Source organism: Eleutherodactylus coqui, chromosome 1 (genome assembly GCF_035609145.1).
Source record: "Eleutherodactylus coqui strain aEleCoq1 chromosome 1, aEleCoq1.hap1, whole genome shotgun sequence".
NCBI lineage: Eukaryota > Metazoa > Chordata > Amphibia > Anura > Eleutherodactylidae > Eleutherodactylus > Eleutherodactylus coqui.
In genome coordinates this window covers 347186741-347210580 of record NC_089837.1, presented here as the reverse complement: position 1 = coordinate 347210580, position 23840 = coordinate 347186741, and the positions used below count along the sequence as shown (strand labels likewise).

General features: G+C 39.6%; 1 protein-coding gene across 1 annotated transcript in view; it reads left to right on the top strand.

Annotated features, from left to right (window-relative positions):
- Positions 1 to 23840, top strand: part of GALNT17 (polypeptide N-acetylgalactosaminyltransferase 17) — a 357786-nt gene that overhangs the window by 264531 nt on the left and 69415 nt on the right. The window contains exon 7 of the mRNA XM_066576414.1: positions 17520 to 17637. Coding sequence (XP_066432511.1) covers positions 17520 to 17637 — 118 coding nt within the window. The remainder of the gene's footprint in view (positions 1 to 17519; positions 17638 to 23840) is intronic.

Here is a 23840-nt window from a genome sequence, read left to right as displayed (position 1 = left end):
TCTAAAAAACAGGACTTTCACAAAGACACAAGGTAGCTGCATTATGCTTCACACTAGCTTACTCCTGACTCCTATAGCTCCATACATATCCTTACTCTACCTCCCATGCCAGAAACAACCCTATAAGTATTTATCTTACAGGCTAGCCATTTTTGTTTGAATTCCCACATGATCGCTTATCCAATTACTAAATAGACCCAACCCTGCTTAGCTTCTGAGGTTTGTTTCACCTATAATTTTTCTCTGCTTTTATGGACATATAGCTCAGATACTGTATGCAACATGCGCTACAGTTTCCCTAAGCTTATACATTAAAAAGTTTCCACTTTACATTAAATGGGAAACTACTTTCCACCAAATTTTCAATGAAACTAGGAATGGATAAACCTCACAAATCAATATTTAAGCCTTTTGGAGTCCACATTGCAGATCAAATTCATCTATTTTCTACCTGTTATGGCCTTTCTATTACCTTCTTTCAAAGGTAATAAGATATTCTCTACCACCCAAAATTTAAAATCTATTTGTAAACTCCCATGTAATGAACACTAATACACTATGACTTTCCAATCTATTTTTGATATTGTATAAATATTTCTCATTTCTGACCTTGACTGTAAAAATGTACTGCCTATATACTGGAGAACACAAGTACAGACCAGCATGTGGACCACTTCCTCTGTGGCACAGGTTGATTCTCCTGTGATTTAATTTTTTTTTTGAAGAATGGTATACAAAATGAGTCTTTTAAATAAGTCGTTTTCTCCACACTTTTGGACTCTTTGCAGAAACTGCACCATTCAAATTGGTTGTTTTCAGTTGATGCTTTATTACTCAAAATAAAACTTTGAACTAAGTTATCTTTTCAATTGGGGGCCCTTCAGTATATTACAGTATAAGTGATTCCGCTGGAATTTATTTCCGTAATATCCCATCTCCAGTAAAATGCTCCAGTGGTTTTTTACAATTCACAATAAGGATATGCACTTTTTTCCATAATTAGTTGTGAAGGAAAACTGTCTCCCTTTATCTTCAGTTTATTCCTCTTTTTCATTTTTCTTTTTAGAGGCTCTGCCCCCCTTAATTACATCTAGTATATCTCAGTGAATCTTTGGTTCTTTACATCCTTTTTCTATAGATTTCTTCTTTAGGCCTTAGTCAGATGGGCGTTTTTAGCCGCGATTTGCGCATGCGCATGCGTCCGGCGATTTTATAAAACCATTGCTTTGCAATGGTATCGGACACATGAGCGCTTTTTATGCGCTCGTCCGATAAATTATAGAACAGAAATCGCAGATCGCACCTATGTGCGATCTGCGATTCCTGTTCTCTTCTCTATATGCGCTCAATGGGGCCGGCGGCAGCAGCGCCGACCCCATTGAGAACATATAGAAGACAAATCATTCTTCTCTGCCACAGCTGTAACACCTGTGGCAGAGAAGAACGATGTTTGCCCATTGAATTCAATGGAGCCGGCAATACAGCCGCTCCATTGAAAGCAATGGGCTGCCGGCGTGCGCGGGGTGAATTGTCGGGAAGGGCTTAAATATGTAAGCCCTTCCCTGCAATTCATCCTAAAATGTGTTAAAATAAAAAAAAAATTGTATACTCACCTTTCCGCTGCAGCCGGAGTCCAGCCGCGGCCGCTGTCAGTTCTCCTGAACTGCTTCTCGGCACTATTCAGCCGGCGGGGCTTTCAAATCCCCGCCTGCTGAATGATCTGCCTCTGATTGGTCACAGCCCTGACCAATCAGAGGCAGGTTTCACTCACACACCCATTCATGAATTCATGAATGGGTGAGTGACTGCTGCCTCTCAGCGCTGAGCCAATCGGGGGCAGGTCTGACTCACATCCATTCATGAATTCATGAATGGGTCTGAGTGAGATATGCCTCTGATTGGCTCAGCGCTGAGCCAATCAGGGGGCAGGTCTGACTCACACCCACTGCAGGACGGCCGCGCGGAGCTCCGGCTGCCGGGAGAAGGTGAGTATATATATATTTTTTATTTTTACACATTTTAGGATGAATTGCAGGGAAGGGCTTATATATTTAAGCCCTTCCCGACAATTCATCCCGGGCTCGCCCGCAGCGCATTGCTTTAAATGGAGCCGGCTCTATTGCCGTCTCCATTGAATGCAATGCGCTGGACAGCTCCGGCCCGTTTCTAATGAAACGCGGATAGGAGCAGATTTTCGGGCGATTTGCGGGCGACTTGCGCTCACCGGTCACACGATTTGCGGATGCGCATCCGTCATGCGATCCGCAAATCGCGTGAAAAAACGCCCGTGTGACTAAGGCCTTACTCGTTGTTTGTTATACTTATATGCAAACTTTATATTCTATTTGTTCATATTCACAATTTCCACCTACCTTCCATCTCCAAACACACCACCCTTCTCTATATCTCTGCCACACTACTTAACCTTCTTCATCCAAAGTTGCCATTTTATTGTTAATGTAAAGATCTTCCCAAGCTGACATTCTCTTCGAACATTAAGGTATATCTGTATGTTATCAAACTCTGGTTTCTTACACACCAGACCCGCTAGCATCTATAAAAGAAATGGGAAGCAAATTCGCACACCCCAATAACAGATGACCAATGGATAAGTAGTTACTGCTCTGTTTCATCAGTTTCCAGATGTACTAACCATTTAGAGAATATATGTAAAATACTATACTGCTGGTATCTCACACCCCAGAAACTCAACAAAATTTGCCAACGTTATTCTGAACGTTGCTGGAGATGTGGCTCACCAGAATAAACTCTAATACATTTATGTTGGAACTGTCCTTATATTTCACAATTGTGGATCCAGGTTTTCCAGCTAATGTCCACTGTATGTACCACTGTAGATACACCCAGCTATGGCCGTATTAAATCTAGACTCAGACAATTTTCCTTACAACATTTGGACCCCCCTGCTACAGATTGCTGCAAGGATTTCTATTGCCCAATTCTGGAATGTTAATTCTATTCCTTCAATATCTGATATAATCAAAGCTGTGAATAGCAACAGCTGGTTTGAATATATGCACTCTTGTGCCTCTAACAAAAAAGGGAGATGTATGAAGGATTGGGAAATCTGGATCCAAAGTCATTTTTGTTATATTGCAAACTTTTACTAGCTATAACTGTTCAAATTTATATTTCAACTTTATCTACAAATTCCTAATTTGTTCAAGTTGCGTACTGCAATTTCTTCAAAAGAGATTCTTTGATCACCAACACAGCAAAGTTACTCTACTGTTCACTATTATGTTCTGTAACTATATTGAAAAACTTTTCAATAAAAACTAAATGTTCAAAAAAAAATTCTTCTTAGTGTGCTAAAAACTGGCGCATTTTGCCCCATTGCAGTCTCTATTTGCGTTATCAAATAGAGCCTAGCATACCAGAAATACAGTTGCAATCAAAAGTATTCAACCCCTATTGCTAAATAAGGTTAATTTGCCAAATTTTTAAACGTTCAGCTGTGAAAAAATTAAAAATCAAACAAGAACAATTTAAATAGCTCATCACTAGAGATGAGCGAGCCTACTCGGTAAGGCAGTTACTCGAGTCAGCATCGTGTACTTGAGCTTAGTGATCGAAGCAGGCTCGGGGGGGCTGCGGGCGTGAGCGGGGGGAAGAGAGAGAGAGATCTCTCACTCTTCGTACCGCTCCCCTCCGCCCCCTGCAGCTCACCCGTGCCTGCTCGGATCACTAAGCAGTCACTCAAGAAGAGCGATGCTTGCTCGAGTAACTGCCTTACTGAGTAGACTCGCTCATCTTTATTCATTACAATTAACATAACAAGTTGTTTCTCCAAAGTCAACATAGTCAACAATTCTACTTTTAATGACTGCTGCTGTCTCAGAATTATTCAAGCCCCTGAGTTGAATCCCTCATAACAAATTCTTTCTGCTTTATTGGCAGTTTCTCACCAGAAATTAGATATTTTTTAATCGCAGCCTTTCCTATCTCTTGTGAGATTATTATATAAAGTGAGCTCATGTCTCTAAAAGACAGCTGTCAAACCTCCACTGCTTCAATTTATCTACACCTGACCAGAATCTTGAAGGTAAGAAGGAGTATTTTTAACATAGCTTTGGAGGAAAAAGCTATGTATTCTCAAATTCTTAATGTCAAAGATACTATTGGTCATCTTGGATATTTTTTTATGATGGGTCACCAGGGGGCCCCCCTCCAGAAAGCTGATTAGATGCAGGATTAATCAAGACATCTTTGCTTTGATTAACCAGTGCTGACCAGTCAGAAAAGCATATACTGTCTAAGGGTTTATTCATACAAGCGTATATTGACCGCTGTTTTCACGGCTGTCCTACATACACTTCCATTTGATACATTGGATTCCAATGTATCAGATCACACAGGCGTATTACTGCGGCGTAAAAGCGCCTGGCCGGCAAATATAGCGCTGGGCGGCTTTACGCCGGGCAGCAAGGATAGTCCTGGAACTATCTTTGTGCTTGGAATACGTCGGCCCCTGCATAGACTCCTATGGGAGCCAATGACAATAGAAGGAGAAGGGAGATGGGAGGAAGTTAAGCAGCGTGACAGGTAAACTCCCTCCCCTTCTCGCCTCCTCTCCAGCTGTTTGCAATAGCTCCTATTGCTGGCTGCGGACAAGGGGCGGGGTGGGGTGGTTGCTTAGCTCCGCCCCCACCTCGCCCACTCTCATTGCAAACAGCATGAGGGAAGGAGAGAGAAAGGGAGCCAGCAAGAAGGGAGGGAAGGGGAGGCAACGGCATTGAAGCCTTGTCGTATATGCGCCAGGCCAGTGCCATCTGAACGGGAGCACAAACGTTAGATTTGTGCGCCCGTTCACGCATTTTTATGGCACCAGTAGGTGCACGTAAAAATGCCTAGACTCGTGGGAAAGAGCCCTTAGACTAGCAATGCATACTAATGCACAGCGTGCATAAGGTGGTTTGAGAAGCAGTGTGGCCATCTATGTTTCTCTAGGCCCAGGAGGTCACTGCAAAGACCCATAATTAAAGCTAGTCCAATTACTAGCGCTACTGGAAGCTGTCATCTGTTGAAAACAGGCAGAACCAAATGCTAATTTTTTTTATAGAGCAGCAACTTAATTTGATAGGATTTTCTAATGTATCAAGTTTTATTAGAGAAACAATTTAAATGGACAAAACCATAGCTATGAAGAATTTGTTGGCCTGGTAAATATGTGTAGTATATAAGTACTATTTCCAAAGTATTACATCTCATAGATGGAATGCATTCTTTTCTTGTATATTATATTATGTTTAGTGTGACATTTTAAAAAGAAAAACAATTTAGTTGGTTACATATTATTTGTAAGGTAATTCACAGAATATTAACATTATTATTTATGCTAAAGGATCTGTTTGGTTTAAAAAAAACCCTTTCCACATGACCATTAAAGCGCATGGATGTAATAGAAAGGAAAAAAAAAACAATTTGGGATGCCCCACTCTTGTGACATTCCCTCTGTAGATTCTGGTTTACTGAGATGGAGATTAGAGATGAGCGAGCACGCTCGGATAAAGCAGTTACTCGAACGAGCATCTCTCTTCTCAAGTAACTGCTTACTGGTCTGAGCAGGCTCGGACCAGTAAGCAGTTACTCGAGAAGAGCGATGCTCGCTCAAGTAACTGTTTTATCCGAGCGTGCTCGCTTATCTCTAATGGGGATATCCATTATGAATGTGAATTTTGGTTATTATGCAATGTTTAATTACTCGTGCCCGACTATAGAGCAAAAGCCTTTATTATCAGTTGGTTAAGTAAAAGTACATTTTTATGGAAGCATGCAGCTTCCACATCCATCTGTCATCGCCGCACCATCCTTAAGCTGGGCACATACCACCAGCCAGTTACAAAGCCATATCTCTGAAAAAGAGGTTACAGGGGAAAAACGTGTCGTCTCTAAGAGTTACTAACCAGAATAACCAGCATAAAGCCTGTTTGTGGATACAAGTTTGCTAGACAGGCTATAAATCTCTTAAAGGGAACCTGTCACATCCCCAAAGTACCATAATTAAAGTTATACGACGTTAGAAAACATAACAGCAAACAGGGGGAGGTATTTTGTATACTTACCTGTTCCCTGATTCCCGTGGTGTCCCTCTCTGAATATCATGCACAGCACTGAAAATGCAACTCTTTTCACAGTGCAATGCATGCACTCTCCCATGGACTTGTATGGGAAAGTGCACATATGGCACTGTGAATAGACTCAGATTTTAAGTACCATGCTCAAGCATCAGAGAGGGATACTGCAGGAAGCAGGGAACAGGTGAGTAAAAAGAATACTTCACCCAACTCCGTGTTATGCCTACTATGAGTCCCATAAGTAAAGGTCCTTTTACATGCAAAGATAATTAATCTTTCAAACGACTGAAAGATTGAAAGATTTAGTGACCTATTTGCATAAAGTGTTAATGGCCATTAACACTATCGTCTTCATTTGCATGTGAAGGAGCTGTTTGCAGAGCCCAGCCTGTGTTTAATCACATGCCCAGCTGTGCACTCATTCTCCTTGAGGCTACTGGCATATTGTATTGCTCTCCTCACGGCTAGTATAAACATGCAGTCTTTTGATAGATGAGCAAAATACATTTAGATGGAATGTATTTTCTCAGTCTTTCAGCGGCTGAATGATGGACTTTAAATTTAACTAAAATCCATTGTTCAAATGAAAAGTGCATGATGCCCATGTTTACATACAACAATTATTGCTCATTTCCGGACATTTGGACGAATTTTGAGTGATAATTGTTGCGTGTAAAGGGACCTTTAGTTTCTGGTACTTTGGCGATGTGACAGGTTCTCTTTAAATATTACAGCCTACTTCTTAGAAAGAGAGATGCTCATATTGTATGTCAAGTGACTCTTGTCAGCTCTGTAATACATTTAAAAGGGCTTGGCTGGTGACCATGGCCAGATTTCTAACCTTTAGCTAGAAATAAAATCTAATTGGGTTCCATGTGCTCTATAATTGTACATTGTAATGGCTTTGTGCCTTCTGTATTCATGGTTTCAATGTTGTTACTGCATTACACTAGTTGTGGCTGTTATCTTCTAGCTTGGTATGCCAAGAAACATGTCAGTTGTTGATTTTCCATACAGGTGTCAGTTGGCAGATGCCTCCAGTAATATGCCATCTGAGCTCCAGTCATGGCAGGAAATTTGAAAATTATACAATAAAAAAGATTTCTTAATTTCTGCTTTAGCAAGCATCAAGCCTATCATCAATATTGACTGATTTAATATTATCTTTTTTTTAAATTGTTAATCAGTAATAATGCTCTGTATCCCTTCAGGTCCCAAGCAGCATACCACTAGGTCTAGTTACTGTACATTCTAGGATTGCTTTTGACAGACAGCATACATGGCAGCCATTTTAATTTCACAGGAGTGAGGATCTCCTAGACAAGGCAAGCAACTGTAGTTTATTAACTCCTTAATGCCACAGGACGTAAGTTTGCATCATGGCAGGGTGGTACTAAAGGCAACATGACGTAACCTTATGTCACGTGAATCTCGCAGGATCTGAAGAGATCCCGTGACATCTGGCAACGGGAGTCAGTTGTTACTGATAGCCGGCCTCCTGCTGCAACAGTGGGGGTGCATGGGGACAGTGAGCACTGCTGTTAACCCCTTACATGTCACGATCTACGTAGATCGAAGCATGTAAAGGGTTCACAGAGGGAATGCGCTCCCTCTGTGATGTCATTGGACCCCCCTGGATATAATCGGGGAGGGCCGATGGGTTGCCATGGTAACAGGATGCCAGCTACAGGTGTCCTGCTTTTCCATTGCCTATGATTGCTATAACAAGCAATAAGGCATTGCAGGAAAGAAGTCCTGCAATGCCTTACCATAGCAATCATAGCTGCTATGGATCCGGTTCCTTTCAGTGTAAAAAAAAAAAGAAATAGTGTAAAAAGAAAAAACATAAAATAAAAGAAAAAAAAACTTTTTTGTCCATTTTTCCCTATTTAGGGCTCAGTCACACGGGCGTTTATTGCCGCGATTTTCGCATGCGCATGCGTCCGGCGATTTTTTAAAACCATTGCTTTGCAATGGTATCGGACACATGAGCGCTTTTTATTCGCTCGTCCGATAAATTAGAGAACAGAAATTGCAGATCGCACCTATCTGCGATGTGCGATTCCTGTTCTCTTCTCTATATGCGCTCAATGGGGCCGGCGGCAGCAGCGCCGACCTCATTGAGAACATATAGAAGACAAATCATTCTTCTCTGCCACAGCTGTAACAGCTGTGACAGAGAAGAACGATGTTTGCCCATTGAATTCAATGGAGCGGCAATACAGCCGCTCCATTGAAAGCAATGGGCTGCCGGCGTGCGCGGGGTTAATTGTCGGGAAGGGGTTAAATATATAACCCCTTTCCTGCAATGCATCCTGAATAGTGAAAAAATAAAAAAAAAGGATGTACTCACCTGCTCCCGGCAGCCTGAGATCCCCGCGGCGGTCCTGCAGTGGGTGTGAAGGGGGTGTGACTCAGGCTTGCCCCTGATTGGCTCAGCCTGAGCCAATCAGAGGCTGATCTCAGTCACACCCATTCATGAATTCATGAATGGGTGTGACTGAGACTTGCTTCTGATTGGCTCAGCGCGGAGCCAATCAGGGGCAAGCCTGAGTCACACCCCCTTCACACCCACTGCAGGCCGGCCGCCGGGATCTCCAGCTGCCGGGAGCAGGTAAGTACATACATTTTTTTTATTTTTTCACTTTTCAGGATGCATTGCAGGAAAGGGGTTATATATTTAACCCCTTCCCGACAATTTATCCCACACTCGCCCGCAGCGCTTGCATTCAATGGAGCCGGCTGTATTGCAGTCTCCATTGAATGCAATGCGCTGGACAGCTCCGGCCCGTTTCTAATGAAACGCGGCTAGGAGCAGATTTTCGGCCGATTTTTGGGCCGATTTTTCGGCGCCGGTCACGCGATTTGCGCATGCGCATCCGTCATGCGATGCGCAAATCGCGTGAAAAAACGCCCGTGTGACTAAGGCCTTATATGAAAAAAAATAAAAATTCAAGAAAAACCCCACGTGTGGTATAATCATGTTCATAATGACCTGTGCTATAATTTGAGCACACTAATTATTCTGTGCAGCAAAAACCGTAAAAAAAAAAGGAGGATAAAGGCTTATTTTATTTATTTTACCTCCCAAAAAGTACAATAAAAGCGATCAAAAAAGCCATATGTACCCAAAAATGCTAGTGACACAAAAACCAAGCCCTCACAGAGCTCCAACCATGGAAAAAAAAAAGGTATGCAGCTTTGAATGCAACAATACAAAAATAATTTTAATTTAAAAAAAAAAAAGGGGTTTTATTGTGCAAAAGTGGAAAAACCTAAAAAAAATAATGTTTTTGATATTATTGTAAACGTACTGACCCTCAAAAAAAATGTATTGTATCATTTTTGCTCTTTGATTGACGCTGTTAAAAAAATGTAAAAAACAATGGCAGAATTGATGTGTTTTCTCTCCCTGCTCTCTCTCAAAAAAAAAGTTTTATCAAAAATGGTACCAATAAAAAATATAGTTCGCCACGCAAAAAAACAAAACAAGCGCTTATACGGTCGCATCGACAGAAAAATAAAAAAGTTGTGGCTCTTGAAAAGTGGAAATGAAAATCCCCCCAAAATTGCTGTGTCCTTAAGCCCAAAATAGGCCATGTCCTTAAGGGGTCAAAGGGCCACTCTGGCAAAAATACATTTTCCATCTCTGACCCCCTTACCCGATTACCTGTCTCACTCTGGATATCTTCCTATGTAAATTTCAGCCACTTCTGTACAGTTTAGCCTCCTGCATGATTCTTATCAGGCACCATCTTAATGTTTCTTTAACTTTCACATCATACCCATGATGACCAGCACTGCATTGCATGATCAGCTACAGCCTGTACAATCTCTGGAATACTGCCATTACCTTCTATATTCACCTAAATAAGCTACATATCATAAGTATACTGTCAGGAGGATGAGCTGTTATCTCCTCTATTATAACTGTGTGACTGGAGCTGTGTGATCATAACTAGTAACTGTGGCAGAAGTGTCTGTGTGCCCCTCTAGGTAGTTTCTGTGAGATATTTCATGCAATAGCATCACACAAACTAAAAAACTAACTAATTTCAGACAGCATAGCCCCAAGTAAATCTATCTGAAGTGATACCGGTAGTTGTCATGAGTTTCAGATAGAAAGGAATTGCTAAGCAAGGAAACACTAGCTGACTCAAATATACTGGGAGGCAAGCTACATATTGAATAGGAAAAAAATCACCATAGTGGCCCTTTAAAAGGTAAGAATTTATTTATCTTCACACTTTTTATTTACTTATTTTCCATTTCCAGGAAAACCCCTGTAAGCAATTTGATTGCACTGAATTATTAAAATATGGCTTTAAAATATGTTTTCCAATAGAAGATGAATATTGTCTCTGTACAAAAGAAATTGGATGATCTCCTCTTGGAGAGGCCAGAGATTTATATCCTCCCACTTTGTTCTCAGGCTGTGCTCTCTCTTAGTGAACGACTAGAGATGTGGAAGCTAATTTGTTTTATGAACTGGATCCAAGGGAAAGGGCCAGAGTCTGATGCCAATTAATCTGGTCTTACTTATGCTTCCAGTGCAACTTAAATGAAAGATTCTATTGATATAATAAAGCCAAGCATAATATATGATAATTGAAAACAAATAATTTGTTTAAATGAGAACTTAGTTAATGATCATGGTTATTTAATATAAGATAATGAGTTAAGTCTAAACCACAATGCTCATTTGTAAAGCAGGCCTTACTTACAGATAAAAAAATTACTATTTCTGTATATTTTCAGATTTTTAGAACCTTATAGACTAAAAACTTCAACACAATGGCCACTTCTCACATCAAGTAACTACAATCTCAGATCAAGACATGACAAGACCCCAGGGACATTTTTGGTATGCAGCATTTCTGCAGCTGCCACCAAGCTTTCTTGTCTTTTTAAATCAACTTACCAAAGAACTCTACTCTTTTAATATTTGAGATTTTATGTTGCCAACTACAAAAATACTGCGTGCTTGAAAAATAGATTGCAATAGATTTACTCAGAAAGTATGTTAGAGCTCATTTACATCACCATTTATGAACTCAAATTTCCTGTTCATTCTTTGAAGCAGGAAAATGGAATCACTGGCCAGAATGAATCTGTCCTATGATGGAACTGAATTGGACCAAATGGGCCTCGTTTACTTTAATGAGATCCGTCCAGGTTCCATTATGCCATCCAGAATTTTCCTGGACAAAATAGTGCTGCATGCAGTAGTATTTCATCTTGAATTTTAACTGAAATTTGTGATTGCGTCTCTGAACAGAACCTCGAATGCAGATGTGAGCAAGCCCTTTCCTTCACTCCCTATATTAAATCACTTGCATGCTCATGTGACCTGATTTTCTAAAAAGTCCACAGAGTTTGTCTATTTCTTACCGTACAAACAGCAAAAACTATTATTATTTTATTGTTGCCCTGATCTAGTCTTGTGTTGACTACTGTAATTCACTTGTGATAATCTTCCCCTCACCAAATTTCCCATTTCCCAATCCATTCTGAATGCAACAGACAGGCTTCCACCCTGTGCCATTCGCTGCACTGGTTGCCTGTCCATTATAGAATACAATTTAAATTCATCACTCTCATCCATAAAGCTCTCCACAGTGCTGCACCACCCTACATTACTACTGTTTACCACCCTAGCCATGCTCTCTGTTCTACTAATGACCTTAGACTAAGTTCTGAACCTCCCACTCCTGTCTTCAAAAGTTTTCCTGAGCAGCTCCAGTTTTCTATGATGCACTACCCCAGACAATCCGGTTAATCCCCAACACCCACAATTTGAAATATACCCTAAAAACACATGCGTTCAGGGAGGCTAATTACATATTACATAGTCTGACTTTACCCAATTATTTAATTTCTATACTCTCTGTCCAAACCTGATCACAGTATCCCCCACACTCCATACATACTAATGCATTTATTTCCACATATGTAGATACTAGCTGGTGGCTGGCTGATGCAGCTTTATGTACACTACTCTATTTATATAAGATGGCTGGACCAAACATGCACTTGTACTTCGTTTGTCACCTCTATTTCCCAGAGAGTACACGTTCTTGTAACATAGTAACATAGTATGTAAGGCCGAATGAAGACAATGTCCATCTAGTTCAGCCTGCTTATCCTCCTATGTTATTGATTCAGAGGAAGACAAAAAACCCCAAGAGGCAGGAGCCAATTAGCCCATTTGGGTGAAAATTCCTTCCTGACTCCCTAATGGCAATCAGACTAATCCCTGGATCAACCCCTAATAGTCCCTACCTGCCTGTATACCCGGATTAACAATTAACCTAAGATTTATATCCTGTAATATCCTTTCGCTCTAGAAAGACATCAAGTCCCATAGTAACACATCAAGTCCCATAGTAACATGATTAGAGCCCAAATTATTCACTGTTCTTCATTTTGGTTATTAGCTTTAGGCATCCTGCACATGGGCGGATTTGCTTTGCAAAATCCGGAGCGGGATTCCACCTCCGGATTCCTCAGCAAATCCAGCCCATAGCATGCTATGGCAGAATGTGATTTCCTGCCTATGAAATGAAGTCCATAGAAGCTGTCTGTCCCACAGCACTTCGGCAATGAGCACTGCGGAAGTATCGCGGGATATGTGTCATTGCAGAGCGCTGGCGCTTACTGCGCATGCGCTATCAAGTGCCGGTAGGCACATCTTCAGCGCTTGCAGGAGATGCTGGACAGGTATGCAGGGGTCTCTGGCTAGGCACCCGGTCGAACTCCGCTGCAGGAGGTCTTATGCTGTATGTAACATCTAAAATTGTCTGTACATAGACTTTCTGATTTGTTAAGGGTTCCGGCACACTGGCAAGAGCGATATCGGAATATGATTAACGCCCCGATATCGCTCTCGCAATCCTTCAGAAGCTCTGAATGTGAGGGAAACAGCCTCCTATCCAAACAGGGCTGAAGGAATCTCCTGCTGTGGCTGTCACAGCCATGGCAGAAGATAGTGATCTTCTGCTATTGATTTCAATGGGCTCAGCGGTAGCAGCGCCAGCCCCATTGAAATCAATGGGGCATGATTGCGATCCTCTGCCACTGCTGTGCCAATCAGAGGCAGCACTTCCAGGAGGCAAGGATTTTCAATCCCTGGCCAAAAGAGGGTCAGAAGAAGAGTGGCAGGGACCTGGCAGAAGACATGCCTGAGATGACCGCGCTACTGAGGTGATATATTCTTATTTTTTCTTTTTTCTTCAGTTCTAGACTATTTTTGGCGTAAGGCTTATATTTCAAGCCCCCCCCCCCCCCCCACTCCTCCCAGAAAATCCTTGTCATGGAGAGTCCCCTGCCACTGCTGTCACAGCAGTGGCAGAGGATCGCAATCCTCTCCCAATGAATTCAATAGGGCTGGCGCTGCTGCCGGCCCCATTGGAAACAATGGGTGGGATCACAAAAAGAATGGACATGCCACAATTTTGTTTTAACGCTGCATCGCAAGCATTAAAACATTGAAAATGTGCATGGAGCTATTTGAAGCCACTGGCTTAATAATTTTGCAATTTCTCACAGCCCCGCAGCACTGGGAAATCGTGTGATTTCCTCGCCAGTGTGAAGGTACCCTAAGTGTTGTGGAATATGATGGCACTATAGAAACAAACATTATTATTAACAATAATAAACTTGATTTTCTAATCAGTAACAGTCTGAAAATATTTAAATAGGGAATAATGTGTGGTATGTCTCAAAACAGGGGTAATTACAGAGGCCTGGTTGGGATGGGCACATGGATCAATAAAACCAGGTATCTCTCCTCCTCCCATGATTACTGGAAATCCAACATTTTTTATAGGGGTATTTCTTGACCTCAGTGGCAGGAATGTGGTATAAAAAGTGGTGCTCTGTGAGCCTTCGCACTTCCTCAGACTTTTAAGCTCGCTGAGGTGTGTTGGTCTAAAACAGGAGGCACTCAACAAGCTGCTCCTAGACCTGAAGGAAAGTGAGCATTCCCTGGGACTTCTTGTAGATTACATAGGCATTGTAGGGAGCAATCTGAATAAGGTAGAGCACTACCTTTTTATACCATGGGATAACGGCAATCATGTGACCAGGGACCACTCACAGGGGGCTTGGGTCACTGCTTCAGGCCCTCGGCTACCTTTGGTAGCTGGAAGTACAGAGAGTTTAAATTTCCCAGGCCCTCACTGGTTTCTGTGTATGCATCCAAGATTTTGCTGTTGGGCTCATGTACAGAAGACAGGAAAAGCTTGTATAGGAAGATAGCGTCAGGGAATATTGTCGGAGGCCTTATGTAAGGGGTTTCACCTTCCCTCACGGATCGGATCCATGTGGGGATATGAAGTTTAACTTTTTAAACGTTTTCAATGCTCCAGGCTGTCCTCTAGCTGTGAGCACAATTTTAAATTTCCCAGGCCCTTTCTGGCTTCTGTGCATGCATCTCAATTGAATCTGTGAGGAAAGAAGAAACTTTAACTTTTTAAATTTTTTAAAAAATTTAACATGATCACCATGATCCAGCTTGCAGATAAGACTGATCCATTCAAGTCAATGGGAACGCCCCCCCCCCCCAGCACATGGATGTCATTTGTGTGCATCTATATTTCACAGATCTGTTGCTCAAAGAAGCTGAAAAATAAGAATTGGGGCCTAATTCAGTTTTTTTGCGGACGTGAAAAACGGATGATGTATGAAAATAAAAAGTGGACATAAAAAACACATACAAATGGAATACGGAAAAGCTGCAGATGCAACACAGATGTGTTTTTATACTCATGTGAATTTAGCCTTAGCATTAATAAGCTCTCACAATTTCTCAAAATATTGGGCGCTTCTTAAAACTCCTCTTATAGAAAATTTCTCTCACTGCCTAATATCTAGAACTAGGCATGTGGAATATTTGGCCTGTCGTTAAATATAACACAAGAATATAGATAGTTTACTTGCTTTTGATACCCTTTAATATATGTCACTAATGCTATTCTTTTTTGTTGCTTTCATTTTACCCTGTGTTGTTTTTTGTTATTTATAATCTATACTGATTTGGTACAGGGCTAATAACTTTAACATCTGAACAAAGCCTCGTTGCACTTGGTACACAGAAACGTTTGCTTTTTAATTTTATAGAATATCATTATTTTTTTTAATTAGCTGATAGAGACAATAATAACTGCAGCTTTCTGTGGAATGTATATTGATGATGATGCTACTTGCTTACATGGTTACATTCTTAGAATTTTGTCACTTTAAATCTTGAGAAAATATCAGGAGTTGAATATAATTGCTTCAATTACCTTATCTTGGTACAAATGAATAGAAATTATAAAGCTGAAAGAGAAGGGCATCTGAGGTTAACATGGTGATAAAGTACCTTGGTAATTACTGAAGACATACTTTTAAAAGTTCCAGTATTTTATATTGCGCCCTTTTAATTTTAAAATGAAAAAGTAATTAACTGATTATAAAGTATGATGAGTGCAGAAAATGACTTTTATATGCTTGTTGTAAGAAGGAAAGCTTTAGTACTTCCTTAAGGGAATATGGCAAATTTCTTTCTCTTTGCTTTTATTGTGTCCAAAGGGGAAAAGTGAAGAGTGTATTGTAGATGAGTTGTGATATGTATTTCCCTGTTGTATTGCATTGAAGTCTTTTTCAAATTCAAAACATTACAAAAGAAATCTTTTGTAACAATGCTTCTATTTTAGCTATGATGTGAACAATAAAAGGTGGTCTAGTAAGAATGCAGAAACATAATAAACCCATTTAACCCCTTAAAGGCACAGTCAGTTTTGCCCTTCAGGATTCTTTGTTTTTCCATCTCTGCATTTGAAAACAAGAATATTTTTATTTTTCAGTTGACACAGATGAACAAAAACCTGCTTTTTGCAAAAAGTTTTCCTTTTTACTGACACTTTTTAAGGGTACAGTGGGGTTGGTCATCTGCATCAGTTGCAAGGGGCAGAAGTGTAATAGATGGCTTCACTCCCATTGAAATCAATAGTAGTGAAGTCATTTATTACACTTTTGGGCCTGACAACTGATGCGGATGTTTGCCCCCGCTTGTCAGGGCCGGAAGTATAATAGACAACTTTGTTCCCATTGATCCCCACTGATCTACTATGGACGACTTATCCGGAGGATATGTGATCAATAGTAAAAAGTGAGAGAACCCCCTTTAGGTATAATAAAATGACTGAGAATTCTGGTATATCTTTCTTACAATCATCATTGAACTCTGGAAATACTTCGTACTTGAAATATAAATTTGTGATATTCAGTAATTTGGGAAAAATATAAGAAACTGAATATTTTGAAAACAGCTGAATTTTCATTTTATTTTTTCCTTTTACCTTTATTTAGCTATCATTTTTTCATATTGTTCAGTGAACATCATAAGTAATAAATGAATTAATATTTATTCATTGTTGTATTTTTTTTCATTGCCTTTATTTTTTTAAACTCAATTGTCCTACAGTGTTAATCTTTGACCCAATATGTGAATGAGGTAACTTTCAGTTAAACTCTTACAGTCTACACATGTTTCTAGCATCCAGTAGCGCAGTTCAATATGTCCCAAGAATTTTAGCTGCATGAGATGCTCCAGAGTTTCTATTCGAGGCTGTCAGTTAGAGAAAGGAATGTCCAATAATTCTGACAGATAACAGTAACAGGTTGATCCATAGCCTACTGTTCCTATATTTCAATTTCTGAGCCAAGGAGCCATGTTTATTTTTTGCTTGCTTCTCTGTTCTGAAGCTGCTGCTTTTATTAAGAAGTGCTGTAAAGATGAATGAGAGAGCCGCAGCATGACTTCACACAGGCAGAGATAGAGAGGGTGTTATCTCTGCCTAATTTATGACTTGTGTGTGACTATTATACCCTGTGTCCTTGTCACTGATATTTTGTCATATTAAGGTTGAATTGAAATCTTATGAAAGTTGCATGTGCATGCTCACTTGTGCAACTTTTTGTAGCATGGCATTTGTGATATCAGCTACTGTGTAACAGCTTCATTTAATCTGAGAGGAATCACTTCACTAAGATGAGGAAAGTAGGCTTCTGTGACATATAGATTTTTGCCACCATTCTCATACAAGAGAATAGGCTGAACTGCATGGTCCTGTGTATTTGTATAGTTTTATAAATTATGTTACTATGTTATTATGTAATAGAAATACATTGTGTGGTATATGTGTAACATTCATGATATAGTTGTATAACTTTACATTAAATAAACTTCATTCTATAAAAATGTCACAAACTGTTGTGAGGAAATTGTTTAATGGAATTGTCATTTAGTGTTATATACATATATATATATATATATATATATATATATATATATATATATATATATATATATATATATATATATATAAGCTTCATAATCCTTTATATCTTACTTATATTTCCTCCTTAATTTCATAGAACTCCTGCCATGATTGGCTGCTCCTTTGTTGTAAACAGACAATTCTTTGGGGAGATTGGACTATTGGATCCAGGAATGGATGTGTATGGAGGAGAAAACATTGAACTTGGCATAAAGGTTTGTAAAACAATTTTTGTCATTTATGCCATATATTTTAATATTTATAGAGGAAAACTAAAGTTTTAAAAAACTAAATAAATGACATGCTTTATGTTTTAAAGTTTTCTATGAGAGGGAAAAAACTATGCCACTTGCAACATGTGAATAATTTCACTTTGCTTAGATTGTTTTTGCCCAAGAATTGGAGTATTGTCTTTAAACCTTGCCATTGCCAACATACAGTAAGATGTCAATACTTTTTCAGAGTTTTTACAGCACACCTATTCCATGTCTAATGATTGGGAATGCATAGTGGCTGAATCAAATGTCACTCCCCAAATGAGTTCTCACAGTGAAAGTAGTTGAGTGATGATGGTTGTTTACTTCCTAGGTTTGTTGTTGTGTTGCAGTGTGAACCCCATATTAAAAGGTCCAGGAGATGGGGGGGCAGGTTAACTCACCCCTTATGTGTAGAATAACTCTAGCAGTTACATTCACCAGCCCGGTGACATCTTCTCCCCAGGTCACCGACACTATTCTTCTTCATCTCTCCTGGCCAAGCATTCAAAAATCCCTGCCTCCTGGAAGCGCTGGCTGTCATTGGCTGACACTTAGCCAATCAGAGCCAACGCTCGATGGATGGCTGTGTCAGGTTCATCGAGCGCTGGCTGTGATTGGCTAAGCGTCATCCAATCACAGCCAGCTATTCCAGTAGGTGAGGATTTTTCAATCCCTGACCAGAAGTGATGAAGAGGAATATTGCCGGGAACCAGGGAGAAGATGCGGCTGGTCTGATAGCGCTTCTAAATTAATGTATACTTTTTTTTTGTGCAGCAAGGGCGTAGGCTATGACTTTGACAGTAGGATTTCCTACTGTCAACGTTGCATCGTACCGCACAAAAATCATGTTTTCATGTGATGCCATTAAGGCTCCATAGGGAAACATAGGCTACAAAATCTCACGAGTCATGTGCATATCGTGGGACCCGCGAGGTTTTTGTGTTGGGATGTTGCATGATACAAAACATCACACATGTGAATTAACCCATAGGAAAGCATGGGCTTCTCATACATGCAATAACTTTGTTGCCCATGTGAACGAGGCCTAAGAGACATTTCTCCTTGAGACAAATAGTTGTTGCTAGTGGAGCCTGTAATTTCCTCAGGTTGGTGTACTCTCCTTAGTTCCTGGACTCCCATTCTCTAGGCTGGCTGTCAGCTTCTATAGGATAGGAACACGCTGCATTAATTCCCTTTAGCTCTCCAACTGTTTCTCTAACTATATCAGTGTGATCCTTTATTATAACCTAAGATCCATCCCTAATATTAGCATAGACTAGGAGAATTAACATCCACTTTGTTTATCAGAGGGCACTTGTTGTTTTAACTCTCTAACATCATGATAACCAGATTCCACCTTCAAGCAATAAATATTAAATGTAATTAAACATTAAATTAATTAATAAACATTAATGAAAGCATTAATTGATAAAAATAAATGAATACATAAAAACATTAGAGCAAGCTTCTGGGCATCTTCGGGTAAGAGCTGCAACTGTGATTATGCTTAGGTTCAGCACACACTGCAGTATTTTGTGGCTGTGCGTTGTCCATGTAATTCCACGGCGCCTCAATGGTTCACCTCATGGTTCGTCCAATTATTTTCCGTTTCACCAAAAATTTCATAGTCCTCATATAAATTCATTTTTGTATACCTGCTATCTTAATGGGGAAGGAAAGCAAGTGGCTTTCAGAAATTTTAGATGTTACTTATCTGACAGATAACTCTTTTGTCTATGGCAACAAATTTGGTTTTTTTCTGTTAAGACTACTTTTCTGATTATTATGGTTGTTCTATTTAGGAACATGTGTTTCTGTGACTTTCCTGGATATAATGAGTATATTTAGCAATTCTAAATTGAATTAAAGGTATTGTACCAAGTTTAAATGACATTCCCTATCCACTGGATAAAGGATAACTTGCTGATTAGTAGGGTCTCGTCTGTCAATCTTGAGAACGGGGGTACCATGTCCCTCCTCCTCCCCGCTACAGGGTTACTGCATGCCCACCAGCCCCCCCCCCCCCACACTCAAGAAAAGACTGAATGGAGCGTGAGTCACGCAAGCACACTAGCTCTCCATTCACTTTCAGTGGGACTTCTGATATACCAGAGTAGCAAGCGCTCGAGTAGTTCTGTCAGGCCCATTGAAATGGATAGAGAACTGACAGCAAATGCTCATTCAGCACTCCATTTATTCTGACGTTGCTGTGTGGGGAGAAACGACCCCTGTACTAACAGGCAGAGGGAGACACTGGGCCAAAATTCGCCAGATTGGAGAGTGGAAAGACCCCAACCAATCAGCAAGTTATCCCCTATCCTATGGATAGAGGATAACTTGTAATCTTGGTAAAATCTCTTTCATGTTCCAGTCTATGTTGACTGATTGATATAATTTTGTTAGCATGAAAAATAATACTCAGTAGACCACTGCATGTAATGCAGTATACTTCTATCCTATAAGATTCCTCTAGAGAGACGACCAGTACCCCTTATACAGTTGCTATCAACAAATTCTTGTCTCAAAGGACTAGCTGTCACATAGACATTAGACAACCAATCTAGCTAAACAAATAACGCTCTGTATAAATGATACAAACAATTAGAGAACACATAATGTTCAGTAGCTCATTGCCCTATTTGCTGCCTCAGTCCATAATAATTGTATTCCCTGATCTGGCAGAAACAGAGAACGGTAACTACCAGTAAGACATGTCTTCGTATAAAAATAATCAGTCTCCTGTATAGGAAGACAGAGGATTCTTTGTTGTAATCTTTCAAAAACTGTTTTATCGAAAATAAACAACTCCTTAAATATTAAATAATTATAAAACAAAAAATCAAAAATACCAACATGGCTCCTATTCATGTGAGCAGAAAACAGTTCCAGTTCCTGTGGGCCTTTGGGAACACAGTGGGCCTGTTGTATATTCCACTTTTGGCTTGATAAATGTAGATAATATTAAAGAAGTTGTCCTGTTACCAGAGAATATTCCCCCTATAGGGCCTGAAATAGCAAAAGGAGCAGTATGTACCTGCCCTGTGATCTTGCTTTGCTTTCCTTTCATGATCACAGTGCTTGTTATGGCAGCTGATGTCACCAGAAGTCACCCGACCACTACAGCCATTCAGAGACTACAACATCACCGCCTGTTCTTTTGGCATCGGCGCTTATATACATCCTGGGTGCCATGATGCCAGGAGTTCAGAATAGTGACACAGCAGCCTCTGATTGGCTGCAGCAGGCAGGTGACTTCCATTGACATAATGTGCCACAACAAACACTGGACTGCTCCTTTTGTTATTTCAGTCATGGGTTATGGGGCTCATTAAAGGGACATTTTGTATTTAGCAAATAAGTATCATATTTATATAATAAAAAACTGAAAATTAAATGCAATTTAATGAAAATAAATTTGAAAACTCTTTACTGCTGTTATTCAATAGAAATCTTCATTGTTTAATTAGAGGATATACAAAACTGTAGTGGTTATGTGATGGACACAGAGAAGGTCAATTAGTTAGAAGACAGCTCTGATAATTGTAATGCAGCAAGCTTTTCACTTCTGTAGCCGTCATATGACAAGGACAACTTTTCATGCTCTGAAAGCAAATGCTGAATCATCTCATACAGCGACAATAAATATAGATTTTGAAAACTATTAGAAATTGCTATACAAAAATGCTAGAAAACTGTTCCATTTTTTCATTACATGAATGATTATTGTCTTTATTTGCTGATGCCGGAAAATGTATTCAAAGAACTAACAGGTCAAGTGTGGTGATGGACTATAGAAGGCTCATTTAACAAATTCGGATATGTTGCCTGAACTTTGACTTAAAGAGCATGTTAATTAGTACATTTTTGAAAATCATTAAAGTAATGACATAATAAAATTAGAAACAATTGTATGAGATGTTGCTGTTAACGTCGAACTGCATTTTAAAATTAAACTAGTTAGTTAGTGGTTATCTAGTATTTTCCTCTAAGAAGAAATCACCATCTTAAAACTTTGGCCAAATGTTATCCTTTTGGTCCTTAAAATTAATAGCAACATTGTATCTGTTAAAAACAATATAGCAATAGCAGATTTCATTTTTAATATTAACTACTATATAATGAAAATCAGCTTCCACAGCTTACATATTATTTCCAGCTTTACGACTTCTGAAAATCGAGGATATGATGGAAATAAATCATCGTCATCTCGCTTTAAGGTTTTTTTCTACATGGAATTTCATGTCATTTTGCAGTGAAGGTTGCGCCAAAGAATTGACAGGCATTACTCTACTTTTTCATTCACCATAACGAGCTTTTAGTTACGTTGAATCTGTCCCTTGATAAATCATGGTTTGGTGGCAAATTGTGTGACAAAGCTAGTAAATACATTTGAACTACTGATACTTTGAATGTAAATAAACAAGCCTGTAAAACTTTACTAGAGGCCCAGTCATTATATATTCATTAAACATCATCTCTCCCAACATCTTTATGGTATGTTTATAGTTTTTTCTTTTACACTAGATTTTGACAAAATACATTTTATGGTGCATTTATATAGACAAGTGTGGTATCAGTCCAAGAATCTCTTATCGATATCTTACTTGTAAACCCATGATTTTGTATGCGATTGTGATGCATTTTGCAAGAAAAACACATCACTGCAATTGTGATTATCATGAGTGAGAAAAAAGTGCATTAAAATTGCATGTTGTTTCAATAGAAAATTAGAAAAGTGCATAGCACTTGCATGAAACGCGTACTTACATGTGAGTGCAAAGGGCTTTTACTCTGATAGGGAGTAATGGTGCATCTCGGAATACGTAGAAACCACGTGTGAAAATCACTCGCAACTGCCAAACATAGGACATCCGAGTGCAACTCGCATCTAATGTCCATGGGGCGAGAAAAGATAGCATCTGTCCTATCTTTGGAGCGTGCTTTCCATAGACTCTAATGGGAGCTGGAAAACACGCACCTTCGATCGGGTGAACGGGCTACTTCAAATAGCTGGAATTCACCCGTTTATGTGATCTTTTCCACAAGCGAGGGGCGATCTTTTTGTGCGCCTATTCGTGCACCAGAAAAACGCTCATGGGACCGAGGCCTTTGGACTTCATATATAGTACCCTCGAGAAAGTTAGAAACATCCAGTGTTTTAACCAGCAAATCACTAGTCAGAAACATCTCTGGAAGATTTTTTCCACCAAAAAAGGAAATGCATTCCGATCAAAAAACTTAAAAAGCTGATCCACTGCATGATGAGAGCATGCAGGGCTGTCATACAGGCAAAGAGAAGATATTTCAAAGGATCCAACATTTTAAGTTATTTCCAGATTCCAAGAATCATTAAGAACAGGGGTGTCAAACTCATTTTCACCGAGGGCCACATCAGCCTTATGGTTGCCTTCAAATGGGCCGATTCTAATTGATAATTGTAAGACAGTATAGTAAAAGGGAACCCCACAGTGGCCCGATTGGTAATAAGGTCCCCTATAGTGGCCAGTGGCGCACACTATATATATATATATATATATATATATATATATATATATATATATATATATATATATACACACACACACACACACATATATATATATATATATGTATATATGTGTATATATGCATACACACACACAGGCGCACACTATTATTTTTATTTTATATATATATATATATATATATACACACTCACACACATATACACACAGACGCACACTAATATATACATACATGCACAGACACATACTATTACACATATACGCACAGACGCACATTATTATACACATACATGCACAGACACACATAATTATACACTTACGCGCACAGTCGCACACTATTATACACATACATGCACAAAGATGCACACTATTATACACATACTTGCACACAGACGCACACTAATATACACATACATGCACACAGACGCACACTATTATACACATACATGCACACAGATGCACACTGTTATACACATATGCACACAGACGCACAGTATTATACACATACATGCACACAGACGCACACTATTATACACATACATGCACATTATTATACACATGCATGCAGACAGACGACACTATTATACACATACATGCGCACAGTCGCACACTATTATACATATATACATACACACTCACAGGTGCATATATATATAC